General features: G+C 37.8%; 1 protein-coding gene across 5 annotated transcripts in view; it reads left to right on the top strand.

Moving 5' to 3' along the window:
- The window catches only part of LOC149543912 (uncharacterized), a 274899-nt gene that overhangs the window by 172339 nt on the left and 82620 nt on the right, over nt 1-19940 (top strand). For all 5 annotated transcript variants that reach the window (XM_089798556.1, XM_089798559.1, XM_089798560.1 and 2 more), the window contains one exon: nt 15734-15787. In XM_089798556.1, the coding sequence (XP_089654682.1) occupies nt 15734-15787 (54 nt within the window). The remainder of the gene's footprint in view (nt 1-15733; nt 15788-19940) is intronic.

Genomic DNA, 19940 nt, shown 5'->3' with positions numbered 1-19940 from the left:
ATCTTTATTAATGGCCCAGATTTAAATGCCATGCTAAAATTACTTAGCTCAAAGTGAAATTAGCCCATTTAATTGCCGGTTGTGATAAGAAATTGCAAAATAAAACAAGGAAAGCCTAGGAGATGCCAAAACTTTCATTTAAAAACGTTTTAGCATTTGAAATATCATTAAAGTCGAATTTAGCAAGCTAAAATTCATTTTCAATTCGAATTTACCAACTTCTTTCAACATTTAAAAATCTCCTAAGCAATATTTCAACCAATTTAATGAGGTTCTCTAATTTAATCCACTTTCAATTTTACAATGTAATTTTAATTTTAAACCAAAATAAATCATTTCTCTGGCATACAAAATCGATTTTCCAATTTTAATTTCACTATAAAAAAGTCTCTTTTAGTGAAAAAATATGAGATTTTCCAAAACAATTAAATCTAAAAAAAAATTCGTTTTGAAAATGCTCAAGTCTATACAATTATTTCCAATTTCCAAAATCCGTTTGCATCCACAATTTTGCAAATTTATCCTGTCAAATATTGTTCTAACCATTGAAAATTGTTGTCTTTGAAATTGTCTAGCCTAAGGGTAAAATTACATGTTCCGAAAAATCAAGTTTCGCACTGGGTGAAAAAGAAAAATCACATCAAATCCCTCCTAGCCTGAAGGCATCCAAGGTGTAAAATTTTCAAATCGAAAACCTTTGGACAACTTCGAAAAACTTGTTAAGGTAACGCAATAAAAGGGTCCCCAAAATTTTTGGGGCGATGATGTGAAACCTTCACAACATTGTCCAAATTCCCTAATTCAAAATGCCTAGAATATTCATGCCTTGAAATAGTGGAGATATAGGTGCTTTGAATGCAATTGTATCAACACAGAATTTGCATGAGTATATCCATGTTGGAAGCCAATATGCTTGTCACCCAATTAAAATTCAGAATTAAAGATTTCCATTATAACACCAGCTAAAACCATGTCCAAATTTCAAACGATCGTTCCCAATCGTAGTTTAGTTGTCAAACCCTTATCAATCAATTTTGTCTCTTAGCAATAGTAAACACAAAAAGAGACTGACAATTCTTTGAGAATAATCTACAATGCCTCATCTGTAGATTAGATGCTTACTCAAATTCCAACCCTTATACATCAGCAAGGGCACAAATATCCACAAACTCAGAATGTCAGAAAGACATCAAAAGCCAAATAGATAATCAAATAATTAGATTTTTTTTCCAATGAAATGAGCTCATATTTATAATCCCTTATTGACAATAGTTTCCCAAAAGAACTTAACTTCTGGAACTTTCCATCACAACTCTTTTTAATATCTATTAATGACATTATTATAATAAAATTTTATTATTATAATTAGTGTTACCGGACTCGGTGAGTCTGGCAAAGGCTTGGCGAGTCCCAAGGTGAACCAAGCAAAACAAGGCAAACTGCCTCAGGACTCGGACTCGACCAAGTCTTGACTGAGTTTTGGCTGATTGGCAAAGTCAGGTGACTTAGCTGACTTGTTGAGTCCCGTCAGCCTGACTCGACCGACAAGCAGCATCTAGAAAAGACAAAAAAATAATTTTTAATGTTTGTTCTGGTTTGTTTGGTATATTGAGCATGATTAAGATGTAAAAAGTTCATTCTATTACTTGCAAACACAAAGAATAGAGAAAGAAGAGTTGAAGGAAGAGTTTTGGGGTTTTGGAATTTGATAGTAGTGATGGCAGTGGAGGAGGCTAGAGCATGAGGAGACCTAGTGCAGGACCTTGAGACCGAGAGTGATGGATCTGACTTTGATGATGAGGATTATGAGGTTGAGTATGAGGATGAGGAAGAGAATGATGAGCATGTCATTGAGGTTCAACCTCAGACACAGGGAGAGATGATGACTCTAGAGTCTTCCATGACTTATCTTAGGTGTACTCATATGAAGATATAGGCTATGTGAGCCTTTCTTTTGATATATGTTTTGAACTTTTGATTCAATGGATTGCATATTCCATGCATATTGTAGACATTTAACAATTACACTATATTTCAGATTTCTATTATGTTATTCAATTTACTTAATGTAATTTTTTTCAGAAATTTGCATTTATACTCACATGATCTATGAAAAGTCGTATGTGTGCAAAGCTATTTCTATTTATCTTAATTATTGTGTATTTGATGTTAATTGGCTAAATGATGCTTGAAAAAAACTTAAAATCTTAAAAAATCTTTGAATTTCATGGGTTTTTAAATTTGCCGAGTCCGGCTACCGAGGTCGAGGCCTAGGGTAATTTGGGCTTGACCGAGTCCAAGCCGAGTTCGAGGTTGGCAACATTGAATATAATGATGCGACTTTAATAATTAATTAATTAATATTAGCTCATGCAATTAATAACCACATCCACTACAGGTGACAACCAACTTACAGAGTCACTCACTGCATTGCCGAAAATGGGAACTGCCAAAAAGAGACTAACAATAGTAATTCCACAACTAAGACCTCCCTATCACCTGATCAGCTCATGAGGGTCACTATAATGAGCTAACTCTATTAATTGCACATACTCACCTAAAATGGAAACATTAGAGTCCTGCACGAGGTTGCTTGTCCTCAAGCAATCAAGCATCACCTTGAATCCTCTACAAGGATCCTATAAGAAGCATGCGACATCCCTGTCATCAGTGACTCAATTGCATTCCAGTACCATCATTATAACCAATAACATGATGTGCAACATAACACCGAACAACTGCACTAATGATGTAGAAGTTAGGACACCACTAAAAGACAAGTCCATAGGAGATCTTAGTGCACTTTTCTTCACCGTACCTACCCAATCTTCCTGCAAACAATCAAACTTAAGCACATACCAACTCTGGACCGGATGCAAGTCCTGAAAATGTGATTCAAATAACAAACTGTACACACTCATCACATTATAGACTCTACTACTACTATGATCATCCCCATCATCATCCTCAGGTTGCTGAGATGACTCATCTTTAATCACATTAGTGTAGACCCACATGTCACGGTTCGTTGCCCCTTTCGGCCTCAAGGTGCAAGTATGACCTTTCGAGAAAGGCCCCTTGCATCAATAGCATAGTTGTCTCCTCCTCGTATCCTCTCTAGAGGTATCATTAGACTTCCCTACTGCCTTGCCCTTGTCCTCCACAGTTGGTGGGGATTGCTCATCGATAGGCATAGGAACATAAGGTTTCGAAGCAACCTTGCCTCAAGAAGATGCCTCTAAGTCTTGCACCTTCCTCATCGCTACCTGTAAAGAAAATAGGTCCAATGAATTCAACCATCCATGAAGTGGCTCAGTCAATCCTTCCATAAATAGCATCACTCATTTGTGCTTCGAAATATCATAAACCATGACTAAAAGCCTCTAGAACTCATTGATGTAACTGTCTAATCCACCAAACTGTTTTAACTGAGCCAAATCACAAAAGTACACCTCCAGATCCTTCCTATCAAATCTCTCAATCAAGCGATCTTATCACGTTGAAAAGAAATTAAGCCATGGTACCACCAGTCATGGGAAGCTCTATCCAAATGCAACATTCCAAACCTGATAGCGTCCGCCTCAGACATAGGACGCAAAGCCAAATACGTGTGGGGCTTATGGATCCGAGCTTCAGGTGTAAATGTCTCGCTATCATCGAAGTGCTCCAACGTCGTCTTATCGGCAACTTGTTACTATGTTCGTAGAGGCCTCTGTCTCTCAAGTGCTGATGTCATCCTGGAATGACGCCTTTTTTGAATCAGGAATCTATAAAAGTGTGCCACCTTGTCATCAGCAAAAGCAGTGGCCTTAGACTCAACACTAGTTGCATCCATCTCGGGTCTTAGAAACGCAAGCCTATGCGGCCTATCATGAGTGCTAGTATGTCTGTCAGCTCTGTCAGCGAATGCACCTCGATCCTCAACTTGAACTCGATCTGCATCTCTATATCTATCTCCATCTCGGGTTCTATTCTTGTCTCAAGATCTATAAGAACCAACAAAAACATCTCGAACTCGCTCCCTACTCTGTCCTCAAGGAAGTGCTATCTGCTTCAAAGTGTTAGACAACTACTGCAGTACGCTTGTCATCTGCTGCTGTCCGGCAGCCAAATTCCTAAATGTTTGTATAGCCTCTTTGTCAATCTCTCCCTTCGTATCTCTAAATCTTGTACCGGCTGAACCACCTAGACTACCAATAGACCCAAACTATATATCACGCTCACCTTCCCTAGGTGGAGTGTTACGACCTCTACGAGTATAGGGTATACACGACACAAATTTCCTATCATCTTCCATTATAGTGAATGCAAAACAAAAACAAATGCTAGCAACTCCTACACAAACCACTGATCTATCATTTTGAGCCTAATTCCTGCAAGTTGACAAGAAACCTCTTTGATACCACTGTAAAGAGCCCAATTTAGACAAACAAACAACTCTTGGAAAATTATGAATTTCTAATGATTTTGACTTAAATATTTAATTGGAGGAAAAAAAATGTGAGCTGTGATTTTACCAAGGATACTAAATGATGCCAAAAGATATTAACTTCCCACTCATTTCAATTCAGCACAATATTAGAATAGCAATTAAAAATGATGAGTATATTCTACTTTCAATTCTGCCCTTTGAGTTTGCATATATATAATTCTGAAAAATGCAACTCTCCTTGACCAATGCAATTCTATTGGAAAACACTATAACTGAAATGCTAGAAGATGAACAAGTGACACCAATTATCAGTCATTCAACTGTTTGATTTTTGCCTATGCACAGATAATGACTTAGTAATATAACTTGGAACCTGATTACATATGCAGACTGATTTGGCTCAATGCTCAGACTACAACTTTGTAATGAACAACCACCTCTCTTTGGACAGATCGCAGCCCCATTCAAGCATCCAGATTGAACAGAATGTGCAATGCTGGTCTTTTATCTAATTTGCAGATCACTGTAATTGCCCAACCCTTCCAGATATTAATTGCAGCTCACCCGAATTCAAACGTAGGCCAGAGAGGATTGGCTGCAGGTCATTGAGAATATTTTGGAGGTCTGAACACTTCATTGCTGGACTTTAAAAAAACAATCCGTTAGCCTCTTTGCACATATGCTCAATGGCATCTGGAAGTATAATAGATAATATTCCCAGTTAGGAGATTCAACAACTCACAATGGGAGTTATTTTGCCACCCATAGATACCCAGGAAAACCCATGCCAAATGCAGAATAAAATAACACCAGATGTCAGAAATTCTAGTGTTGGATTTAGTGCAGGAGAAATAGTAATCTTTTACTTTGGCAAAACCCACGGCCTGCCTGAAGCTACATGCACAAAACAATAACATTATTGTCCAAATTCCTTGATTTAAAATGCCCAAGTTGCTCAATATCCGAGCGCTGAAATACTATTGAAATAGGCGCTCAGAATGCAATTGTATCAACACCGAATTTGGGAAGCCAATATACTTGTCACCCTATTAAAATTTAGAGTTAAAGATTTCCAATATAACTCCAGCAAAAACCATGTCTAAGTTTCAAAGGATCATTCCCAAACATAGTTTAGTTGTTAAACCCTTATCAATCTATTATGTCTCTTAGCAACAGTAAACACAAAAAGAGACTATCTATTCTTTGAGAATAATCTACAATACCTTAGGTGGAGATTAGATGCTTACTCAAACTCCAACCCTTATATTTCAGCAAGGGCACAAAAATACACAAACTTAGAAATGTCACAAAGACAACAAAAGCCAAATAGATATTCAATAATCAAATGCTTTTCCCAATGAGATGAGGTCATATTTATAATCCGTTATTGGCAATAGTCCCTCAAAAGGACCCAACTCTAAAAACTGCAAAAGTTTCCCAAAAGATCTCAACTCTAGAAACTTTCCAACACACCTCTTTTTAATAATTTCTTAATGATATTATAATAAAATATTATTATTATAATAATGCGACTTTAATAATTAATTAATAAGTATGAGCTCATGCAACTAATAACCACATCCACTGCAGGTGACGACCATTTGCTAGAGCGACCCACAACACTGCCAAAAATAGACTTACTAAATATAGTAAGCTCACAACTTAGACCTCCTAATCACCCTGTAGGTCACGAGGGTTGCTGTAATGAGCTAACTCCATTATCTGCACAGACTCTGCAAAAGCAGGGGCATTAGAATCGTGCTATTCATGGATGGCTTAATGGAACTATTGAAATGTTGGGTAAATGCTTTCAATCCTGTCACTATCTCGGGAGCTATTAAAAAGGCCCGAAGCCTGACATTATCATCAACCTCATCTTCTCGGAGTTACTTCTCACTCATTCCTAGCAGTGTACGGACTATTCCAATACCGTATGCCATAAGGCAGTTGTGCCTTGGCTCACTGTACATGCACATGTTTGACCTTACACCGTACGAACATCCCATTACCACGATACAATGTTAAGTTCTGTCTCTGTGGAACATGGGTACATCACAATACTCTCCGTCAGCCGTCAACCCTCTTCCCTGTAATGGAAGTGCCACTGTGCAACACTTCAAACATCAATAATAGAGTCAAATTTCAGGGGTTACCTTCCATTGTAACATTAAATTTTGTGATGTCAAAATTGGGAACAAAATTGACAAGCAAAAAACCTCCTGAATTTGAATTCTTTTACAAAAAAGAAAAAGGAAAAAATAAAACAAATTGATTTGTCAAAGTAAATAAAAAGTAATGAGCTTACCTTAAATTTTTTAGTTTTGTTCTTCTTGTGTTGTTTACTCATGTCTCTTTCGTTCTAACCTAAGTTACCAGATTCTCTCCATTGACCCTCAGTGTGGTTCAATTCTGTACAAAGTCTGTTCCTTGTCAAATTCTCCTCAAATTTGTTAGCCGACTGGATGGTTCCGGCAGTGTTTTTGTAGCCAACGGTCCGGCAGTGTTTCGGTATTCCGTAGCCGACGGTCCGGCGGTAAATAGTTTGTAACGGATAGAATAATTGTGGCCGACAGACTCCTTCGGGAAGGTTCGGGAGTAGTATTTATATCCCGTTTGGGATCATTGTAAATCATCATTCACTTACTATTGCGAATATTATGCTATTGTTCTGCTGTTACTTTCTGTGTGCGTTCATTTACTTTACCTGTACGGTAAACATTTGGCGCCGTTGCCTTATGAATCTGGAAGGTGGGAGGCATGAAGATTAATGCCAAATCAGCTTAACAAGGATCGGAATAAGGTGAAGGGAAAAGATGGAATCCGTACTGCGCAAGAGAATTTAATTTTGGCACAGCAAGCCGAACGCCGACGGAGATTCCAAAAGATTACCGACGGAAACCGAAGTGCGGAGGAATTGTTGGAGGAGACTCGACAGCGGGTGGAATTGGTGGAAGAAGCACGGGAGGAGTTCTTGAAATTGTGTTCGCCAAGGGAAGAAAATTCAGACAGGAGAGCATCAACTCGCACGGCTCGCGGTGCCGACGGAGCACGAGCGTGGAGTGACCTCTTCGTCCAGGATAGACTTCCGCGGGAAACAATTTCGGAGGATCCTCCGTCTTCACCAAGGGAAGAAAATTCAGACAGGAGAGCATCAACTCGCACGGCTCGCGGTGCCGACGGAGCACGAGCGTGGAGTGACCTCTTCGTCCAGGATAGACTTCCGCGGGAAACAATTTCGGAGGATCCTCCGTCTTCACCAAGGGTTGCAGCTGTCGACACCTCCGGTGTGGGAGTGCAGACTGCTGGTGTGGGAGTACAGACTGCCGGTGTGGGAGTGCCGACCACTGTAGGAGTGCAGACCTCCAGAGTTATGGCGGGACCCAAAGAAAAATTACTGAAATTTGAAGGCGATGGTACAGCCGACCCTCTCCGACATTGTAAGACATGTGAGACGATCTGGCGGGCAAATGGAATCACAGATGCCGACGAATGGGCCAGGCACTTTCCGGCAACCCTACGGGGTGTCGCGATTGATTGGTTTTCGGATATGGATCCACAGAAGCTGGATACATGGGATAACATTAAAAAGGAGTTCTTGGCGGAATTTAAACTCTTACGGGATGATAATGAAATCGTAGCGGAAATTTTCAATACCAAGCAAGGGAAGCACGAAACTGTCCGTGTCTATGCCAGGAGATTAAAAGACTTAGTAAACAAAATGGAAAGCAAGCCAGCGGACGGATTGCAGAAAAGGTGGTTTGTGGACGGCCTACGCTCGAAGTTGCGAAGGAAAATGAAAATTGTGCCACCGTCATCATATGTGGACGCATATAACAGAGCACTGGACCTTGAGAGTGCACAGAAGACAAAGAAGAAGAAAACCAGCTCCTCTGACTCTGATGATGATGAATCCACTCGGGATGATAGTAGCGACGACGAAGGCAGCAGCAAGAAGGTTCGTGCCCTACAGAAGGATATGGTTCGCATGATGAAGGAATTTAAAAACATGCAGAAGGAGCCAAAAGGCAGTGAACTGTGGTGCACGGAATGTAAGACCGACGGTCATACTAAGGGATCGTGCCCGAAGAACCAATTCTGCGACATCTATCAGATCATGGGCCATTCGACAAAGGACTGTCCTTTTAACATGAAGACAAGAGGATCTCCGCAGGTGCTTCTTACGCAGCAGGCTTCCCCGTCGGGCAATAACGGAAATGCAAACATTGATGGTGCCACACTCGGAGGGTATAGGAATAATAGCAGAGGGCAAAATACCAACAATGCAAATAATAACAATAATAATGGAGGCCGAAGTCGAACCCAATATGATGCAAACGGACGGCCGATCGTTCAATGTCGAGCGTGTAATTTGTGGGGTCATTTTGCGCGGGATTGTACAGCGGCAAACACACCGAAATTATTATGCAGATGGTGCGGACCCGGCGATCACGAAGATTCCAAGTGTCCAAAGGCTGGAGTAAATTTGATCACTGTCGACACGGATGTAGAGGAGGTTCTGGCAATTACACGGAGGCAAGCGGAGGAAAAGAGAAAAGTGGGGGAAGTGCAGGCGGACATTGCAAAGGCATCGTCGGTAGAAACATCTCAGTTGAAGGACATCACCGGCACCTTGGCAAAGAACTTCGCAGAACAAAGCATTGTACGACAGATCTTACAAACGGAGATACCGGTCAAGATAAGTGACCTCCTTCTCACAATGCCCCAGTTACGGACGGCTATTCTGAATCATACACCGTTTTCAAACGCACCGGAGGAAACAAGAAGGAATAGTAGGGAAGTAATGGCAACAGACCCAATGCTGCTGGCACTCACCTCCGGACGGCATCCGGCGGTCATCGAGATGGGGATTTTGGGAAATGTTTTGACAGAGACAATTGTTGACGGAGGGTCCGGCGTGAATGTGTTGCCGGAGGATACTTGGAAGAAGTTGGGAAAACCGACGTTGTGGCCACCTGCATTTCAGTTGCTCACGGCAGACCAACATGGAATCAAACCGTTGGGAATTCTGAAAGCACAACCGGTAACAATTGGTACGCAACCATTTTTATTGGATTTTGTAGTCATTCCATTAAAAAGAAAAGGCTATGATGCTATTCTGGGACGGGATTGGTTGGTGCAAGCAAAAGTACAACATGATTGGAAACGCAATACCCTATCAATGGAGCGCGGAGGCAAAAGATTCATAATTGACCTGCATACGCAAATGGTCGGTGAGGAGGCAGCATTGTCAGATTCTGATAGTGAAGGCGAAAGTGATGACGAAGGACAGAGGAGAATGGAACCGGATGAAGGAGGAGTATTGAGACTTGACGGAGGATCGAATGACGACGACCTGGACTCAGTGAATGGCCTTTACCACTGGCAGATAGAAGACTACGAACTCTTTCCGAGTTGCAATATGCTAAGGGTTGACGAAGATGAGCAAAAGGAGGAAAATGAATGTCCGCAGGAATGCAAGGAAGTGGAAGAAGGAAAAGCTGCTATGGCTGAAGCTGAGGGGAAGAACATACAGTCTCAACACAAAAAAACGAAAGATTCCACTGTCCGGTACATGGTGAATAGACCGCGCGGAAAGAAAAGGTCACACTGCAGCATAAAATTAGTGGAAGGGCACCGACAGCAAGGAAATAATCCAGTTGTGCGACGATCGCAGGCACAGTGGGCAACAGAAGTAGCACAGAATAGACGCAAACTCTGGCATGACAAGCATCTGAGACATAACAGATTCCAGACAGGACAATTAGTACTGAAGTATGATGGCCGTAACGAAATCAAGCCGGGCAAACTCAAAGTGCGATGGATTGGACCATATCAAATCCGAGAAATTGGCGACACGGGGACAATGAAATTAGCAACCTTGGACGGACAAAAGATAACTCAGCCAGTTAACGGATCTAAGTTGAAACCATATCGTGTAAGGAAGTACTCCCCGGCGGTGAATCTTTCCGTGTCGTCAGTACAGCATTCCCTGGCGATGACGTCACTCAGAGGTACTGTTGTTGAGTAAAAAAGAAAAAAAAGAAAAAAAAAAAATAAATAAATAAATAAAAAAAAAAAAATTTTTTTTCGGCCTCACAGCCCCGCGGACCCCGCGGACTTGAAGTCCCGCGGGAAGAAAGCCCCGCGGACTAAGAGTCCCGCGGGCCCCGCGGACTAGAAGTCCCGCGGGAAGAAAGCCCCGCGGGACTTCTAGTCCCGCGGGAAGAAAGCCCCGCGGACTAAGAGTCCCGCGGGCCCCGCGGACGAGAAGTCCCGCGGGAAGGGAGGCCCCGCGAACTTAAAACCCCGCAGATCCGCAGACAGAAAACTTCCACGGCAGTAGCAAGACAGTTTGGGTGGGCATGTTGAAGAATTTCGTGAAGAATTTGACCAGCAGAAGGCCGCAAGTAGGAGAAGAATGGGTCGCGGGAAGAAAAGAAAGGCCGCGAGAACAGGAAGGCCGTGGGTGATGCAGAGTTAGAGGTTCAGTACTTACAAAAAAAAAAAAAAAAACGTCGACAGAATCAAGTTGTTCAGAATGAGTGACAGATGATGCCAAAGGGAAGGGGACGCATTCGTGGTTGCCAGAAAGAGTGCAGAATCGGCAGATAATGATAGAAATGGTGTGATCTGTGCATTCCTGTGTGGGTTGCGAAGTGCTAATTTGGTCCAGGACCCCGCGGGGGCGCTACCCCTCGACCCCGCCGGGGGCGTTGCCCCCTGGACCCCCAGTCATGGCGGATATCAGTCGTGGGAGTCTGACTAGTTGAGAAGAGTTGAAGTTGCTGCAGGCACGGACTTTCTATGTACCAGAGGTAGTGGGAGAAGGTGTTGGCTGTGAGGCTGTCTAGGTGGATGCGTAGAGAGCTCGGGAGGAGCTGATCATCCGGTTGGAGGCAGTGCAGCGACACTTGGCTTAGGGTACCGAGGAATTGAAAACAGAGAAAGCAGCACAGGTGGCTATCAAGGTCAGCTTGAGGAGACAGTATTGTGTTAGCAGAGGCTACAGATGTAACGGGATGAATGTGGAAGTGATGTGATAGAAGCAGATTTCTCTTGTTGTAGTCACTTTGTTAATGTATTTTGTTTGTTAATTTATCTCAGATATTTTGTCAGTCGTCAGGAGACGACTTTTCTTTTTGGGGGGGGATGGTGTTAGCCGACTGGATGGTTCCGGCAGTGTTTTTGTAGCCAACGGTTCGGCAGTGTTTCGGTATTCCGTAGCTGACGGTCCGGCGGTAAATAGTTTGTAACGGATAGAATAATTGTGGCCGACAGACTCCTTCGGGAAGGTTCGGGAGTAGTATTTATATCCCGTTTGGGATCATTGTAAATCATCATTCACTTACTATTGCGAATATTATGCTACTGTTCTGCTGTTACTTTCTGTGTGCGTTCATTTACTTTACCTGTACGGTAAACAAAATTCGCTTACAGAGCCATATATTTGCTGCAAACTTTGTTAGAGGAATCTGGGCAGGATTTGGAGCGAATTTTGAAGAATCTTCGGACAACAACCAAACTTGAGCTGAATTTGTTCTCACATCTTTTTTAAAAAACTTTTTAAAGTGTTTGTTTTGCCTAATTTGGTCTATTTTATCCTCCCAACATTAAAAGTGACCATTGAAAAGGCAAAAAAATATGGTTAATATGTATCTATTTATTTGTGAGTGAAAATGAAAGCTTGCTTATAAAGGAAATCCAAATTGACAATTGGTGAAGTCCAAATTGACAATTAAGAGGAATTTCTATAAAATAACAATGATATATTCTTTGAATCCAGGGCTCAATATCTAAATCTCAACTTTTGATCTAGCTTGGTTAGAAATCCTCCAACCAATATAAAAAATTTCAAGTAACTACACTTATTGTTTGATGATTTCTTTCATTCTTAAACTGTCCTTTGATATGGAAATATGTCCCATGGATGCGACCAAGCTGTTGTCGGGTAAAACTATATTGTAGCCAACGGGATTAGAAAGGGTGCGTGGCGGTTGAGTCACCCCTATGGGAGATATATGTACATTGTCCGAATGGAATTATGAGGAATCGTTGCAATCGTGATTGTATATCTGCATATATGAATAAAGTGTTACAATCTAGTCTCTTAATGCAATAACTAGCTGATCACCTTGTACAGTATACATGTGGCGCTATTGCTTGTTGAACCTAGTACAAAAGATGTGTATTGAAGATTAATGCCGTATTTGCTCAATAAATATTGAAATAAAATAAAAGACAAGGATGATGTATGCGTAGCACAGGAAGCATTAATTCTCACACAAGCGGAGTGAAGGCAAAAGTTTCAACAGCTCGCCGACGGCCACCGAAGTGGTGAAGGAACACGGACTGATAGAGTGCATTCACATAGCAGACTGATGAGTGTCAAGGACTTGCTTGAGGAGATGCAACATAGATTAAATTTGGTGGAAGACACAAGGGAAGAGTTCTTGAACTTGTATACGCCAAGGGTACAAAATCCAAATGGAAGAGAAGGAATTTGCACGGCTCGATGTGTCAAAGGAGCACGAGCGTGGGGTGAACTCTTCGTTTCCGATACACTCGACGAATGGATACAAATTGAGAATTGAACAACTTCACGTCGGTGCCATGAAATAATAGAAGTCAGATATGAGAGTTCTTGCGTCTTAATCTCCACCCGTTGGATTCCACTGGTTTCAAGATCATTAACCATTCAAATTCCAATATTAATTCGATTTAACATGCCAAGTGTTAATTGGTTAAAAGCAAGAATATTAAAAAGAAAAGAGTAGAATTGGAAGATTATAATTCAAATATTATAATAATTCAAATGTTATTATATTTATATATGTACATGTAAATATATTAACAGGGTGACATCACTTTATTAAATTATTATAATATAATGGTGCCATCTCATTTTTATATCTATATGTACGTATATAGATATATCTATTATAATAATAAGGTGAAAGATCATGTTAAATCTTTTGAGGTACATTTTATATTTTAACTCAATTATTTTATGTTTCTCAATTTATTTATTTAAATAGCAAATGCGGATCCCACAGATGTATCCTGTTTCAAGTCGCTAGGTTCTCAACCCATCTGCCCAATAATGGTGATGCTCCTGTGCCAAATTCTTTTTTGACAATGCTTCCACCCCTTCGACGTGTTTCCTGCAAGGGAATTCTCCAAAATTAAATCATAACAAGTTATAAATAATCATAACGGCTAGTTGACTTTTCAATTCCATGAATTCGTGATATCAACTAACATGTTATCTTCACATGAAATTATAACGGCTAACCATCTTATCATTTCACAAGATTATAACCAATTTCACTGTCAACTGACTTCATGTGAACCTCAACGGCTATATTTCAAATTAGGTCAAAAATTGAGATGTAACAGAGTTTGTTCTAATGATGATTATTGCTTTCCAGTTTTCTTGTGTGAAATCGAGGTGAATGATGTGTCTTTTCTGATATAACCTTTAAGTCTTCGATCAGTTGTATTTGGATTGCTTTCCACTCGTTTGTATAGGACTGAGGTGCTTGTATGATTTTTTTTGGTGATGTCATGTTGTGACATGGAATTGGTTTGTGTACTTGATTTTGGGATCAGTCCTGTTAGGATGATCATATTGGTGGAATCCGTGATTATGATCAGTGATTTTTAGTTACTTGTTTAAGAATTGGTGTAGGGTATGTGGTCTTTTGTGATATTTTAATTATATTGAGCTTAGGGTAGGTTATTTGTATGTCATGTTGGGAAGTGGCTTGCAGTGGAGGCATAGGCCCTAAAAAGGCTGATGGGTAACCCATTGTAGGTTATTTAATAGGTGATAACATTTCATTAAATGAGTTTAAAATGAATTAAAAAGATATTGGTACTACAGAAAGTCACTAGGGGGTTGGAGGATTAAAAGACTAGCCGAGTAACCTTAGAGCTGACTTATTAGTATGCCTTGTCAGTACGAAAGGATACTAGTGCCGCATAGAGTCACTAGGGGGGCCGAAGGATTAAAAGACTAGCCAGGCAACCTTAGAGTTGGCCCGTGCGATGACACTTGCCCACATACATAGTAGATTCCCTACGTGTCATTGTTGCCTCTGGGTTTAGATGTCTTTTGTGTGTTGGTACCTTTGAGTTAGATTGCTTTTAGGTTTTCTTTGACTTAGATGTTGGATTTGACTTTTGAGTTTGTTATCCTGTTTGGGACATGAGTTTATCTCCTTAGCGTGGTGGGAGTGGACCTTTCTAGGTTTCACGAGGTTTGGTGGTAGTGCATTTTCTTATACCATTGAGATTCGACCATCGGATGTCCTTGCTGGATATGTTTGTCCAGATGTTCTTTTTTATCTGATCTTGTATTTCTATGATGGATGGTTATACTCTAAGTGTATTGTATTTGATTTCATAGATCTTACGAGATGATGTTATCTATTTCATGATGTATATTATTTTAGCCTTTCATACCCTGTGACCTATATAGTGGATGATTGTGCATTTTGTTTATTGCTAGGTGACATTCGGTATAATTGTATATTATTGGAATGGATTCATATTTGTAGTTATTCTTTAATGTGGATGTGTTATATTTTGGTTTTAGTATTAATTAAAATTAAATGTGATTCAACGTCATGGGACCTTTAAGAGTTGTAACCTATTAATGTGTTGTTGATGTATGAGTGTATGCTAATTGCTTCTGCTATTCTATAATTGTTGTTGTATCTTTATTTAAAAAAATAAATGTTTGACAAACTTAGTGAAACTTTAGGTTAATTTCTTTTGGGTTACATGGCGGGGCGTTACATGGATGTAGCTGCACTTTTCACCAAGTTTTTTCTTAGTCTATGATTGTTTTTATAAGTGAGGTTTTTTTTTTCCTTGACCCATTTTCCTGAAATTTTATTGCAATAAAAAGTTAGCCTAGTTGCTACTAGTTTTGTACATTTTGTGGGACTTTCATTTGTTATGTCATGAACTCTGTTGAAATGCTTGCCTCATTGACATTGTTTGTGGTTTTTATACGGAAACTATAGATTATGACCTTTTAAATTAGTTGCCATTTGACGTTTTTAAATATTTATTTCATGTAATTGCTAGATTATGGCATTTTTACTGTAGCATGTCTAATCAATGGACTAGAAGAACATTTGTAGATTTTGGAATATTTTTGAGTCATGTATAACTCATGAAATAAAAGAACATTGAATGTAACAAACTTTGCTACAAATGGAATGTGTGTAGATTTGAAAAAATTGGTGTAAAGAGTTCATTGTGCTAGTTTTTAATTTTTTTTAGTGCTTGCAGTTCCCTCCACGAGTTGTTTTGGTTGGCGATGTAATACGTTTGGAAGATGATAAGGTAAAATCTACCCGCTTTCAGAGATAATGACCTCTTATTGAAGCGCATATTTCAGATTATGCATTCATTACTGAGAAATGACTTTATCTTTGCATTATATTTGTATTCTTTCAAATCTTCTTTGTTTTCGTAGTATATCTTGTAGAGGGATCATTTTGTGGGAGAATTGCAGTAAAATTTTCCTATTTTTTGGATATTTGATGATACTTTGTGGTCTCTAATGACTTTGATATTTTTGAGAACTTTGGGGTTCCTTCATGTAGTAGAACTTGTTCTTGTTTTTGGAGAAGTCACACTTTGAGAGTTTCAAGTAGAGCTTGTAGATATTTCCCCTTGTTAATGTTTGGTAGCTTTAGTTGGATAAACCTAGAGATAATTATATACGAGCTATATTTTATATATATGTGTTCATCATATATGAGATATAAGTTTATTGTTATACTATATATATATCAATGGGTCTTAAAAATTTACCATATCCACATGTGATGCCACATCAATGGCCAATAATATATTCCTTTCTACAAAAATCTGGTTTCAGGTATAATCTTGTTTTTTATAAACATCATACAATACTATTGCATTATATCTCTTTTTGTCAATATTGGGATGTCATTTTGGACATCGTGATGAATTTTAACAATTACAACCAACAATATGTAGCATGTTAGGATGTTTTGAATTGACCAACTTGGTCAGATTTGATTCTTGGTCGACACCCTCTTAAAAAATTGATCGTCGAAAAGTTGTCTGCTCACTTCATCAAATCTATTCTATAGCCATTGATATAAGCATCTATTTGTAATACAGTAATTCTAATCTTTTTAACAGGCTTATAAAGTAGCTACGTTCTTTTGGTGCTATAATTTTCTCCTTCCATGGAGAAGTCTGAAGTCACTAGTTAGTCTATTTAATTCTTGTAGGCTTAAACCAGGTAGATGGAAATAATTTAATTATAACTGACAAATTACACATGCAAATATGATGCAAACAAGTCGGAATGCATAGATGTTGGCATCTCTGCCTTTATTTTAGTGGTTGCAATAATTTGAGTAAGCATTCACGTTAACCACATTTTTCTTGTGGCTGACCAACCACATGTAGAGGGATCTAGTTCGTTAAGTTCACCCTGGGATCGAACCTAGGTTGAACACACCTTGGGGGTTTCAATTTTAGGTTGATGGCTTTTCAGATGCCATCTATGTCTTAAAGTAATATAAGTTGACTTAAGTGTTATATTTATTAGGCTTTAATAAAGTCACTTTGTTTCTAGGATTTGAATGAAATATTAAAAGTGCAGAAAATTTAAAATCTCTTTGAGAATTTTGCTGGGGTCAATATAAAAGTACGCTTTGAGGGACATTTTTAAATGCTTGGATTTTTTCTCCTATTTGAATATTAAATACCTCTGATAAGCAAAACCTTCTGACAAAAACATTTAGGCAATTAGTTTTAGTGGTGAAACTATCCACCTTCAGTGGTTAGTGGTGGAAATATATAGGTTTTATATTTGCACTTCAATGATTGATTACACAATTTGTGAAGTTTTCATTTACAATGACTCCAATTCTATTAAGGCTCAAGAATCTGAAATAATTATCCCAACTTGTCGATTCTTCTGTGTATTACGATATTTGATGCCACTTTTGTAACTTATAAGATATAGATAAGATAAGATAAAAACAATAAATGTGTTTAATAGATCAGTTAAAGGATAATTGTTCTTATCAATGTCATTACTATATCTATATAACTTGGATAAGAAGATTTGATTACTCTCTCTGATCTGATAAACACTTATATTGAATTTTTTTTCTCTAATTCAGTCTTTAAAAATATCCTTTAAGACTGTTATTCAAATTCTATTTCAAAATTGATATGTGTTTTAATACACTCTTCTTGTTATTGTTTTACTTCTTACTGTAATTTGTGCCCAGTTTCCCACCATATCAATATTACTGACCGTAAATTGTATGTTGATTGTATTTATCTCTTCATTACTTGGATATTCAAATGCTACTTTAGATATTTAATTGCATACTGTAATTTTAAATCAGATTATGGCTGAGTGTATTTCAAATATTTGCTATTTGCAATTTAAAAAATGCTGAATATATTGTTCTGTTCTATATTGATTCTTATTCAGTCAATAGGAGATTTGTTTGCCGATGATAATCATATTTGCAGGATGTGTTTATCGTTGTATGTTCCTTGCTGAATGTATTTTCTGTCTTGGCTAGTTTCAATAATTGACTGAGCTGACTGAAATGATAGTACTGACTGGATAATTACTGATTTTTGATTGTTTGCTTCAAGATTCTCTTTCCCCCCCCTACCTCCTTTTTCCTCCCTTGTTGCTGATACTTTTCTCTCTTATAGCCTTCCATTTGCAAGGCTCACGACTCCTCATATGATGCATTGTGATATGACAAATGGTGACTTTGACCAAATAATGATTTGTCTTTTTTTTTACTAGTGTAATTTCATGTAATGGTTGTCATGGATTGTTGCTATCTAATTTCTTTTTTTTGGTTGTAATTGTTGTTTATCCAAGTTGTAAATCATCAGTACCTTCCTTTGATAATAATCATATTATGATTATGTTGCTGTAAGTCTTTTGTTGCTAATAACCCATGGTAATTTTGTGGCTTCCATGATTTTGCATGCTCTCTGGTCATGGATACATATCATTGACCTTGTTTTGACATAAATATATAGTTTGAGTTTCGATTGACCAACATCATGAACTTTGGTCTTGCATGAGTCATCGTTCTCCATTATAATTCCTTGACTTCCCTATCATGTCGATTTTGTCTTCATAATGACTGGTTTATTAATTGTAATGATTGTTGAGTGGTACTGATATCATTACTGACTGTATATCCTGAGCATGTTGTCGCTATTATTGTTGTTAACTGCTGTTCTCCTCAATGCAATTGCAATTCTCTTACTTGGTGTACATATGTCACGACCCCCTAAGGCTAACCTTTATAATTCTTAATACTTATATAATTAAATATAAATTATTTGACAAATGCACCAATGGGTTGCTTTTTACTGCACATCTTATGATTTTTGACAACTTGTATTTAAATGTTCCATGATGAATTATATTACCCTCCACGGTGTTACTTGGAGTTTTAATTGAAGTTCTTTGAAATATTCATCACACATTATTTTGATGTATCGAATATTTAGTTGTTCATTCTTTTGTGTATCAACCAATATGATAATTATAACAAGTTACTTGAGATGAACGGGTCTATAGATAATATTTATATAATTAGCAATTTGAAATAGTCAAATAGATGTATAAGTAAATAATAATAATAAAATAATATGAATGGAAAATAGAATTGAATAATAAAGTAAAATTAAATAAAAGAATGTAAACTGAAAATATAATTGAATAATAAAGTAATATTAACTAAAATAAATATTAAAATAAAATAAATAAAAAATATAATTGAATGATAAAGTAATGTTAAAATGAAAGAAATAATAAAATAAAATAAATTGAAAATAAAGTAAAAGAATGTGCGAATATATATGTACCCAAAAGTAAATAGAAAACTTCATATACAAAATTAATAATAAGTTAAAAGAAACATAATTATAATACATTGTAATTTTATATTTCATAAGCCTAAATTCTACAAAGTGCCCGTGTTTTTGCTTTTGGACTTTAGTAGGAAACAAGGACGCAAAGCGTCTAGTTCCTGCCGTTGTGAATTTGGAATTGAAGTTTGCAGCATTTTAAAAACATAACTTATTGCATTTTTTTGTATACAAGGATGCTGGCTAACTTCTTTTGCTCTGATTTGCTTGTGTGTGTCAACTTAAAGTATTATGGAAATATAAATTAACTTTCTAGTAAATTGTAAGTTATTTAAGATAATTAGTTAAATGCACTAATTTTATCAATATTATAATTCTGCTTTATCTATAACATATATTATTTTAACAGTTATGTTTAATAAAAATTGAAGCTTTGCAAATTGATAAATTATTAGTTTCCAAATTTTATACAGCAGGAGTCTAGTTAAACTTTAATATTTGACCTTTCCAAATTGGTAAATTATTAGTTTTCAGCTTTTATATAGCTATAATAGTTCAATGATAATTTTATAATTTTAAAAATTAGCACGTTAAC

Source organism: Cupressus sempervirens, chromosome 8 (genome assembly GCF_028749045.1).
Source record: "Cupressus sempervirens isolate cs-2001-9-10 chromosome 8, ASM2874904v1, whole genome shotgun sequence".
Taxonomy (NCBI): domain Eukaryota; kingdom Viridiplantae; phylum Streptophyta; class Pinopsida; order Cupressales; family Cupressaceae; genus Cupressus; species Cupressus sempervirens.
This window is presented reverse-complemented; position numbering and strand designations above follow the sequence as displayed.